At 29.6% G+C, this 11963-nt stretch overlaps 1 protein-coding gene and 1 long non-coding RNA gene across 6 annotated transcripts; one reads left to right on the forward strand and one right to left on the reverse strand.

The window, feature by feature from the left end:
• Window positions 1-1449: 1449 nt before the first annotated feature.
• Window positions 1450-2406, forward strand: LOC114396813. Its single transcript, XR_003663334.1, has 2 exons — window positions 1450-1745; window positions 1929-2406. It is a non-coding gene; the product is annotated as an uncharacterized LOC114396813 (long non-coding RNA).
• A 1949-nt stretch (window positions 2407-4355) lies between these two features.
• On the reverse strand, window positions 4356-9180 carry LOC114396814 (probable amino acid permease 7). 5 transcript variants are annotated; one of them, XM_028358985.1, is made up of 9 exons: window positions 9048-9180; window positions 8811-8905; window positions 7579-7698; window positions 7257-7490; window positions 7040-7133; window positions 6684-6898; window positions 6165-6298; window positions 5829-6056; window positions 4632-5033 (listed from the first exon to the last, which is right to left on the reverse strand). In XM_028358985.1, the coding sequence occupies exons 3-9, from the start codon at window positions 7655-7657 to the stop codon at window positions 4632-4634; spliced, it is 1386 nt and encodes a 461-aa protein (XP_028214786.1). In that variant the 5' UTR covers window positions 7658-7698; window positions 8811-8905; window positions 9048-9180. The 5 variants fall into 5 exon arrangements, with proteins under 5 accessions (XP_028214785.1, XP_028214786.1, XP_028214787.1 ...); XM_028358986.1 differs by adding an exon at window positions 8316-8395 and having other exon boundaries at window positions 8811-9177; XM_028358984.1 differs by having other exon boundaries at window positions 4356-5033; window positions 8811-9174.
• Between the last annotated feature and the right edge of the window lie 2783 nt (window positions 9181-11963).

An 11963-nucleotide genomic window follows, 5' to 3' on the forward strand; every position in this document is an offset into this window, starting at 1 on the left:
CTTAAATAAGATTTTAGGTTTAAATTTTATATATAGAAAAAATGATTAAAAAATATATGCAACTAAAGATAGTCAGGTTTTTTGATAAAAAAAATTATCACAATAAAATAAAACTGATAAATACTCTACAATGTAACTAGGAAAAAAATACTTTATGTACACTTATCATTTATGAGAGAAATAATAGTAGAGGTTATATTAAAAAATGAAATTTAATATAAATAAGAATATTAATTACATTAAAATTTTCAATTTGTATGTTATCTTTCTAACTGAATCAATACATAGAAATGAAAAAAAAAAAAGATAGTATTTTATTTTTTTAAAATAAAATACTCCAATGCTCGTATTTCTTATTAATTACTAAAAATATTGTAAGAAAATTATGAACAAAGATACAATCATTTGAGAATGAGATTTAAAAAAAGACATTTTTTTAAATTATTATTTTTATAATATTTTTACAAATATATAAAATATTAAAATTTTAAATATATGTTAATCTAATATTTTAACATCTCTTTTAAAAATTATATATATATATATATATATATATATATATATATATATATATATATTCTTTGAAAATTTCACTCCTATCTTATTTCCAAACAATATTTTATTTACGTAACAATTTATATAATAATTTATAGAATAATATTTTTTTGTATTTATTTCTTTTCATTATGTCATTTATTACATTTTAACTTGAGGTTTAACTCACTTGATAGAACATCGTGCGTGAATTATTAAAAATATCTTAATATTTAAGTTTAATTTTTAATGATAAAAAAAATCTCTGCTTTTCTCCCTTAATTATAAAATTTATGTTAATTATACAATATAACATTTCTCATTCCAAAATATATCTTGCCATCCAAAACATTCTCTAGGGTCACGGGTGTTCTTCTCAATAAAAATAAACTGAGCACCATTGATTTGGTTTTGTCTGGTTAGTGGCTAGGGCATGGCCATACACTACCATGTTGCATGTGTCTGTAACAGTATTATTCTATGCATGTCATCATCAACTCCGTGGCTGGTGTAAATATTATGATAATTGATGAACATTATAGACTCATTCGGAAAAACATGTTTACTTAAACAGTAAACTACTAATTTATATATACCAGTTAGTGTGGGAATCAGAGATAATGATCTTTAAACTAAAGTGTAGCTATGAATAGGGTGTTCAAAACCGAGTCAACCTAGATGAAAAACCGCAAATCGCAAATGAAAAAAAATTTGAAATCTAAACCAAATTGCGAATTTTCAGATTAGTTTGGTTTTTTTTATAGAAACTGAGCGGTTTGGTTCGGTTTCGATGTCTAGTTGAAAATCCAAACCAAACCGAACTAAATCGCATATTTACATATTATATATATTTTTTAATTTTTATTTTAGTACATATGATATTGCCTATTAGGTACCAATTGCGTTTCAGTTTCACTACTTGTGTTTCACTTATTTATGTGTTCCGTTTTACTTACACACCTTCACGTTTCCCTTACCATTATCCTAAATCCTAATATTTTTTTTCTTCTTTCTACGAGTATCAGCGGACAGCGGCGCACCTTAAAACCCTAACCTTCTTCTTCTTCTTCCTACCGAACAACGTGCCTCCACACCGTCTACTACACCAGCGCGCCTCTGTTCTGCACTAGCGCCTTCGTTTTGCACTAGTGACACACCCTCTGCAATTTCATTCCTCAATCTCCACTAGCAGCGCACCCACACCACCAACGGTATCCCCTCTTCCATAGAGTGAGCTATAATGATTTGAAACTGTGTAGAGGATTAATTTGAAACTGTATTGAATGCTGGTTTTGATGTTTCCCACTGAGTTTTATTTTAAACTCTTCTAGTTGTTTATTCTTTTTTGTGTAATTTTTCATTCATACTAATTAAATTTTTTTATATATTTTTAGAAATGGAACCAATCCCACAATTGACCGAAGATAATTTAGATGTTGAATCTGATTAGAGGTAATTCAAATCTGGGATACTAGTCAAGAAAGGTCACACTTTGTCATTAATTATTCTCTTTTTTGATATAAGTGTGATTAAGGATTCAATTTGGTGTTCATGGGTTGTCTTGATTTTGCAATTGAATGGTGGAAGATGCTGAAATATGATCTTTTTCTTGGATTTGGATAACTGGATTGTTGTTTTTGATCTTGATGATAAGATTACTAATCAACTTAATAAGGATTGATTGTGTCATGTAGTATATAATTATATATATGTTGCTGGTTAGGGGAGATTTTCTGGAAAAAATTATTGTAGGGGAGATTTGCAAAAATTTATGTTTGATTAGTATTTAAAGGTGTTTATATGACATGATTTGTTGTTCTAGTCTGAGTTATTCTAGGAAGCATGAATGATTTTGGATTTGAATTTGGATTACCCATCTCATTTATATTTTTAATTCAAAGATAATAGTAATGAGTACCGATTAAGTATTAAAAAAATATTAATTCTTTGACTGTTTTAATTTCTCCATAATAAAGAATGAAGGATTGGATTGTTTGACATGCAATTATTGGAGACTAAAGATGAAGAATTGAAAGATTAGAATCATTATTCATATGCTTTTATGTTTTACTCGAATTATTATTGTAGCAGGTTTTTATGAATTATTTGAAGCTATTGATTGTTTTATGTTTTTATATTTTACTTGATTTATTGTTGTAGCGTATTTTTATGAATTACTTAAATTATTTGACTGTTTTATGTTTTTATACTTTATTTTCTTAAGGAATATTTAGATCTACAACATGTTAATTTTTATTATGATTATAAAAAAAAATTAAATTTAAAAAAAAACAAAAAACGCATAGATTGATTTGATTTGGATTTTATTTTTTAAAAAATTCAAACCGGACCAAACCGCATATTAATTTATTGTTTGATTCGGACATAATTTTTTAAAAAAATCTCCCAGACCGCACCGTAATCACCCCTAAGAATGAATAACATTCATTAGTGAGGGAGTCTAATCAAGATGTTTACGTAGAGTACGTAAGTTATTATGTATAAATTTTCTGTTATTTGTTTTTTAATCTCACGGATCAAAAGAAAAATTCCGTATTAGTGCTGCTTTTCTTCAGTCGAATCATGTTTTTAATTGCTAGACTAGATTTACTTGACTTTACGGTTTTTATTTTTTTTTTTTGGAAAAAATGTAAATTATATTAAACCTAAACAATAATAGACGGGATAAAAGTCTTCCTAATACAAGAAAATCTATATGAAGATGCTAAAACAAATGTAATCGGTGTGTTTGTCTATACATAAGAAACTTAATCTTACTAATAACCTCTATTACAGAAAATACGATTTTTATTCTTTTGATTCAAGTATGTTTTCTTTTTTCAATTTCAAATCTCGTTGAATTTTTAATTTTTTTTTCTTCAAAAGTGTCATTAGTCATTGCTTTTGCTAGTTGAGGAAGGAATAAGTCAAACTTGCGTCTCTCACCTTAGGCTTGGCGTGAGAATGAGACGGGTTGGAACCAATTTATTTTTGCCAAATATTTATTCGGGTCATTTACTTAAACCCAAATTCAATCTAATCAAAACTTGATAAATTAAGGATGAAATCATGTTGACCCAACCTAATATCATAATATACCAATTTTAACATTTTGTGTACTTAAATTAGAGAATGAAAGAAAAATAAATTTTAAATTAAGATATATGTTATATTATCTATTAAATAAAAAAGTGATAAATATTTGTTTAAAAAAACTTAGACTTTTTTTAAAAAAAATACATATAAGACAATTTGATCGGATTGGGACAATCTTAAATTTAATCTGAATCCGTCCTCAAAATACATCATGTTTAATTTTTAAAATTCAAAATCATTCAAATTAACTTTAGATCGGACTGAGTATGACAGGTCCATTCTGATTACCTACAGTTAGGTTAAATTAAAAAATTTTAGAAAGCAAATTAGACTAAGATTTTTGTGTAGGTTTATTTATTTAAAATGGTTAAATTTTAAGTAATTTGAAAAGTTAATTTACCATAGGGATGGGAATACCGTAGGGTACAAGTTATTTTTGTGTAAATTACATGTTTAATTTTTAGTGTAATAAGTTTTATATTGTCAACTAATAAAAAAATCATGATGTTAAGTATATCTTTTTAAAAAAATTATTAAAAATTAACAAAATTATCATACAAATAAATTTTTTATTGGATAAGAGTGTAAAAATTATTCATACTATTTACTTTTTAGAAAATAAAGCAGTGGGTTAATAATCATTAATTTAAAATTATATATATATATATATATATATATATATATATATATATATATATATATATATATTATAATATACTTGATGATACAGCACAATAACATCAATATCAAACTACAAATTCGTTTGAACTCTCTCCTTTGAGGTGAGTTCTGCATAAAACAAAACTTGTATTATTCCAAAGACTACAGTACCACTTTATTCACTTTCAGAAATCCCCCACAATTGCTTACTCCCTATCTAACTCTCAACAATCTTAGCATCAACTTTAAACTTTTTTACATGAAACATTATACAACCATCAATCTAGCTACAAACTCAAATATAGTAAGCATTACTAAGGGGAGTGGCATAAATCTTTCAGCTACTTTAATTTGGCACTTACTATTCCTTCAAGTGAGCCAACCAAGCCCATTCCAGTGACAAGAAAGCAAGCAAAGCTGAATGTTCTAAGAACAATCCATTTGCTACTCCAAGCTGCAATTTTGTTCTGTACAAAGTACATCTCTACTGGGAAGTATATAGCCAATGGCCAGAAGTTTATGGCTCCTAACACTCCTAGGATTTGGTTGAAGTAAGGAAAAAAGATTGCAAGACCAGTGGTTGAGATCACATAGGTTGTTCTAAAACAGAACCTGAAAAGATTTAGCTGAAAACCTGGAAGCAAAGGCAGTTTCACTTTGTAGAAATTATTCACAAAGCCACTGTTGGGGAATTTTCTTGAAGCCCATCTATCAACAGTACTGTATATTGGTTGACTGTAAATCTGAGGAGAAGAACACAGATGAATCACAAACATGCATGATTAGTTAGGTAGCATGTAAAGGCAATGAAAGAATAAATGTTGATACCAAATCATTTTCAATATAGTTGTATTTGGAAGGATTTCAATTTTTAAAATTAGAAATTGAGTAAAGTAAGAAAATAAAAGTGTATTTATCCTTTATTAGAATTAAAGTATTTTGTAAGCTTAGTTTGCTTTAAATAAATGGTGGATATTTCTTTATTTCTTATTTTATATATTTTTTACCTTTAAAAAGGAGTTAAATCAGGGTTGGAATGATTAAATGTTATAAATAGTTTGATTTAAACAGAGTACAATTTAGAGATCAATTTTTTATTCTTGAAACTTACTGTAAAAAATGGAGCTTGAATTTATTACAAATATTCCATGTCTCCAAAAAAATTGATTTTATATTCATAATTTACTTTAGCATCTTCACCCAGAATAGGTCAAATACTAACAGACAAGGCAAAAAGGGCAATTTAGTGATTGATTAAAATTAAATCAAATCCAAAAAAAGTTTGATACACACTACAATTAAGAAGCATAGCAGAGCGTGAATTTTGTAAAAAAACCACATGTTGGTGTCAAACAACAGTATAACTTTTTCCCAACTGTGTCTCTTCTGATGTTATTTATTTAGTGTTTCTCTTGCACTGTTGGAATTGTGATTTTCTTAAGAATACTAATGTATTTTTAGCATTAGGCAAACACAGAAAGATCATCTCATGTGTAATCTTTTTTGAAGTTACTTTTGATATGTAACATTAGTAGTACCTGATATCCTCCCACCAGGTGAAGAATGATGCAAGCATTAGCAAGGTCAATGAGCCAGAAAGGCTCAAAAAAGCCAAACCCTGTCAAGAGGTTTCCTGGTGTATCATTTCCAAAAGCTGCATATCCAAAGCATCCACAGCACAGGTAGAAGAATGTTGTAATGAAGATTGCAACCATGGAGGCCTTTTTCATGGTTTGATTTTCTGGTGGAGGAGACTCTAGAGTGTCCTTTGTTCAACAAAATTCAGTACCTTGTTTCAGCTATAAATTATTTTCTGTTTGTCTTATGTCACCCTCTACCCACCCAATTTGGAAATGCATGAAATGTTAAGGTACCTGGATCTCAAGAAGGAGAATGGAGTATGGATAGGCAAAGGCAATGTCACCAAGTGCTTGGAAGACTAACCAAAATTTGTCAGCAATTTTATCAGTTGGTATTCCTGTCAAGCTTCCCATAATTCTTCCATTTTCTGCAAGTGCAACCCAAGTCCTAAGAACCAATGTAGTAGTAGCATGATATGGATTTTAGAATGCTAATATTTTTCTTTCTTCACGGTGTTGCTTTAATTATCATAAGGACAAAACTTAATAACAATTTCTTAGGTGTTGTTATTGTTGTTCTTCAATTAGAATCAAAATTTCTCCTTGGTAATCCGTGCAATAAAGATATCAATTAAAGGATTATGTAAATTATTGAGGTGAAATTCCAATTTTGATTAGAGAACACTAACAACACTTAAAGAACTGTACTTAAGTTTTGCCATATGAGAATTCAGAAGGCTTGAAATTAAAAAAACTACTTTGAATAAAATAAGAATATTAAATTGAAAACAATTGATTGAAGATGAGCCTTACTTATGACCGTTGCTATGCCAAGTCCTAGTCCAATGAATGAGTATGTAAAGGACATAAGTGCCGCAACAACTGAAACCCATGCCATGTTATGGAGATCCGGTATGAATGACATTACAATCTGAACAAGTCCAAACAGTGCCATATACAGATTGCCACCATATTTACAAGGAGCTTCATGCCCTTTCTTGTGATAACAATTTGATCTCAGAATTGCACTGTAAAATGAATAAGCATGCTTCATTAGCTTATATGGCCCCAACAACAACCAAAATACATCAATAAGCCAGTCTCTCTATTTTCACATAAAAAGCAAAAGAAAAGGCAAAGGTGGTATTCTCATTTCATGAGGAAAGTACCTCAGACTAGTTGCTGTGGTTAGTACATAAGCAATACTAGTACCATACAAAGTCAAAAATTGAAGGAAGCCAGCTACACATGTCCTTTTATAACCTGAACTAACAATAAATATAATTAGACATTACAGTTATTATTATTGTAGTTCATTTAAAGTATATCTATGTTTAGCTAAAATGATTGTAGAAGCACATGAGAAAGAGTTCAATGTGTTGCTACCAAGATAAACTCTAACAGCATCCATGTAAGAGTAGTTTCTTTTCCCAGTGACAGGATCAGGAGTTCTGTAGCAATCAGACAGGAGGAATGAAGAAATATAGGTAACAATTGCACAACAAAGCAATGCAACTGGCCCTCCAATCCATCCTAACTGAGAAGTGCTCCATGCAAGAGAGAGAACACCAGAACCAATAACAGCAGTAATGATATGAGCTACAGCACTCTGCAAATTCCCTGGCAGAATTCATGGAAGGACTAAAATTCTGGATTCAAATGCAAATATACATCAACATGGATATTTTATGGTCCTAGAGAACTTTACCAGTCCTTTTGGCATGTCCATCATCATCATAAGCACCAGTACCACTTCTAGTTATTTGTAGAGAGTTTTTCCCATCCATCTTTATCAAAGTATCAATTCAATGCAAGCTCATGAAGATTACTGCATGTTAATCCCATAGAAAGGCTTAAGCTAATAAAACTAAAGACAAACTATGCTGCATCTACTTGAAATCGAACTTAATATATATATGTTGGGGAACTACATAAATTTTCCCTGCATGTGATGTGATTAGCCAAATCTACTAAAGCTAATTGCATGAAAGAGAAGCACATGATAAGTTGCTGAAATGGTTTAAACTAATCTGAATTCTGCTAATGAACACGCGCCTGTATGGCTTGTGTTTTGTAAGTTTGTGGGTGTAAGTAGAGTAACTCAATGATGTAAAATTAGACTCAAACTTTTGGTAAGACATGTCTTACCTAACTAGCTTGTGTAAAACAAATTACACTACCTGCTTTCTAGGCACAGCAGAAGATCAGGAAAATGTCTTTGTACCCTTGGTCCAGTGCAAATTGGGTTGAATATAATTATAGGCTTGGAGGAAAAAGTGGTAAAGATGCCAAAGCTAGCTTACGTAGCTTCTTTGAAGCTTCATGAGGTGTGATTATGAGATAATTATTATATAACTTTGTAAGGCTTTTGGGAAGGTAACCTATTATGTACAGTGCTTTTTAAACCATCCAAATAATTGAGGAATCAGCAGCAGTCATACTCACCACGGACTTTTTTATGCACTCTTTTTTTTACTCCTTTCAATCTTACTTTTGTGATCTAAACAGCAAAAGAGATTCAGAATCTGTGGACCAGAAGAGTCAAGTGGAGAGTGTTGTTAGGTTTTCATCAAAATACCAAGTGGTGATGAAAAGTTGAAAACCATGTTTTCTGACTTTTGAATAGAAAGCACACCAATGGTTTCAGATCATACCCATAAATCAAATTTATCCTATGCTGTAATGGAAGTTCATTCAACTTCTCTATCATACTTTAGGCCACTTACGTCTAGCATCTTTCACTTCAAGGAACAACACAAAATTTTGGATTTCTCATTGCAGACTTAGAATCATTGGCGTAAAAGCAACATCTTTATTCAGTTGAGTCACATCTAGTGTTGAAGTTTCCCTCAGTGTAAATGAATGGAATAATGAATATCATTTGGGTCATCCTAACAAGTAATGAATGCTACTACTAGTTTCTAGAAGTAAAGGTCTTACCAAGTTGATTTCAGGTGAGAGGTAGAGAGAAGCCACTGAAGAAAACAAGTTATTCCATTTGCAGCAATTTGTAACTCTGTGTAACCCCCATGATTCTGAAGAAAACAAGCCAGAAGAAGATTAGTCCATTTTATATTCATCTCAGGCCAGACTTTAGGACCATGTCTCTATGCTATGGCTAACTACTATGCAAGCTCATTATATGCCAATTTGGACCGCCCTAGAAATTATTGGCACCTTGTTTTGTATATTTTTCTGTAAAATTTTCTACTATAGATGAAGCAAAATTTGTCAGAAATTGTGGCCTATAAAGCAGGTTGGTCCTGGTCCTGGCACATGGACCTTTTGTTAATTTCTGGAAAAATCTTTTCAAAACATTGCAAACTTCTTAATATTTTATTATGTTGGAAAGATAAGTGTGAGCGAAGAAGTCATTCCATAAGAATGAGAAAGTTAAATAATATATAAGTGAAAATTATCAATAATAATTTTAAGTTTTAGAATTAATGTAATATCAAATTTACTTATGCGATTTTTTGGTCAGTTATTGACAAAAAACTTTGAGAAAAAGAATTATATACTAGCAGTGTGAAAAGTTTTACATCATCATCTAATCACTATTTATATGTATGATAAATTTATTAATTTTTATGATAACTACTTTAAAAATCATATTAAAGAAAAATTATGATTGGACGATAAGCATTATCATTAAACTCAAAAACTTTTGTAGTTTTACCTGTTATTCCATAACACAGTATAGTAAATAAATAAAACTAACAAATGAAGAAAATAGAAGCCACTTAATAACTCTTAATGTCAAAGTTGTGCTCTCACTTTGCACTGTTATATCCTTATTCAACCACTAATTATTTCAGTTATAGCTACTGTATAGGCATGCCAAACATTATCTTCTGAGTGGTCACTGCAGCAATGCAACCCACTTTCAAAGTCATCCCCAAAAGCTATTTTCATAGCGGTCCAGTTGCTCTTTCACAAGAGGTCCAGCTTCTGCTTTCTGTTTTGTCAGGCAAGATTTTGAGGACTAGAAAAAAAGTTTTGTAATGAAGAAGGAGTGGTGCATGTGAGGTGCTTCCTAATTCCTATTGTGGCTTTTTGTATGATAATTGACTAATTTTAGCAAGCAAGCAATTTTACAAGAATTTTAGACCATGTTTTTTATAGGGATGCTTGAAAAATGCAAATGAATAGAAATAGTCGCTTTCAATAGAAATTGCTATTTTGTAAGGATCTGCATCAATGCTATTTTGTAACTTGTAAGGATTTGCAGGAATAGTTTTTTTTTAAGAATTGATGTAGTGTGTTTATTCTTTTGGATGTTGCTATTAACTTATTGCTATTGTACAGAGAAGCGTATCGAAAAATTAACCTTGATATTTGTTTTTTTTTTTTAAGGGAGAACCTTGATATTTGTTTATCATTTTAATCTTGCAACTTTTATGCATTCTTTAAAATTTTAATAAAAAATAGATTAATTACCATCAAGTGTATGAATTCCACCTTAATCAGTTATTTTAAATTCAACTCCGAATATATAACTATATTGTATAATTCAGTTCAAATAAAATTATCAAAAATATAAAATTTAGACTTGTGCACGGACCAAATCGCCTATAAAAAAATGTTAAAACAATATGAATATTCCATGCGTGTAAAAAACAGTTTTCCACATGAAATAAAATAGAAATTTGTATTTGGCTCTTGTGAAGTTTCTTAAAAAAAAATTAAACTCGTGTTGTGTGGTTGCCCTTTTAAAAAATTATTTAAGAGGGCATCTTTTAACTTTATCTCTTATCATATTGAAAATATTCTTTTCAACATTTTTTTTTTATCTGACAAATTCTATGAAAATTTTATTAAACAAGAAATGAGAGTACACAATTTAAATTTAACATAACATGTCTCCAACAAGTATAACTATACTTATTGATAATAAAAGTATATATATATATATATATATATATATATATATATATATATATATATATATATATTAAGAAACATGCTTCTTTTATTTTTACTCTATGGTCAAACGTACAACAAAAAGCTATCACAATAATTTTTTGACTTACTCCTACAATACAATAAGATGAACAGAGAGGGCAGGCCTCGTCCACGTTGACTTATTTGACTTAAGAACTTTTCTATATTAAGTCGACAAGTATGCTAAAATTGACCTTTGACACTCAAATAATTCATGGGCCCAATGTCTTTCTGAAGTCTTTGGAGTGTGGGTTGGGTTAAATAGATGCAGAGTCTTTTTCGAAGATTGCAAAATAAAATGGCCAATTGCAGTCACTCCTTTGTTTTTTGAGTCATGATGATTCACGCCAATCTTTTCATATAGTTCTTTGCCCCTTCGATCATTGTCCTAATAAGTCACCTTGGTTGTTCACACCACATGTGTCCCCTTGATTTTTTTTTCCAGTCTCCTCCAAAATATGCAATTCTATTGGAAGTACAATTCAATACTAAATATAAACACTTCTAACATAGATTCAAACATTGATTCATCATGAAACATTATCTCATTCCACTAGACCCAACTCATTTTGGTGTGTCCCCTTGATTTGAAATGAACAATGATAGCCATACACTTTGTTTACATGCGATTATCAAGTTGTATTTGGGGACTATAATTTATCTGAATCCTTGTCTTCTTTAGTAGACTAGTGATATCTATCTATATACACTCGTATTCATACACTTTTAGGTTATTAAATAACTCTTCAATTTCTTTTTTATTCAATTTTTTTTAGACTACAAGCATGTACTATTTTCATAATTTATGCGACAACTTTTTCTTAAAAAAGACTTCCTGACAAGTTCAGGAATTAATTTTAAGATTCATTTCAATGGATTATTGGTGTAACATTTTTTTATCTTATCATTTAGTCAAGTAAAGATCTTATTAAAATATAAAAGCTTTTTTTAATGATTATTACAGTTAAAATTATTTTTTTTATATCAATAATAAATAACATCTATTCCCGATGAAAATATATATATATATATATATATATATATATATATATATAGATATATATATATATTCCTTTTTCGCCCGATAAAAAAAAATGATATACCAACGGAGATAAATACCAAACTCATCTACGATGTAATTTTGCCACT

The sequence above is a fragment of the Glycine soja genome, chromosome 18 (genome assembly GCF_004193775.1).
Source record: "Glycine soja cultivar W05 chromosome 18, ASM419377v2, whole genome shotgun sequence".
In the NCBI taxonomy this organism is placed as follows: Eukaryota; Viridiplantae; Streptophyta; class Magnoliopsida; order Fabales; family Fabaceae; genus Glycine; species Glycine soja.

Bases quoted from the DNA above. Each gene is read 5' to 3' on its own strand.
- LOC114396814 (XM_028358984.1), bottom strand. From the start codon at position 7,657: ATGGATGGGAAAAACTCTCTACAAATAACTAGAAGTGGTACTGGTGCT. The intron at 6,899-7,039 runs GTACTTTCCTCA...TTCATTTTACAG, and splicing joins ACCACAGCAACTAGTCTGAG to TGCAATTCTGAGATCAAATT. The intron at 6,299-6,683 runs GTAAGGCTCATC...TTGCACTTGCAG, and splicing joins TGGCATAGCAACGGTCATAA to AAAATGGAAGAATTATGGGA.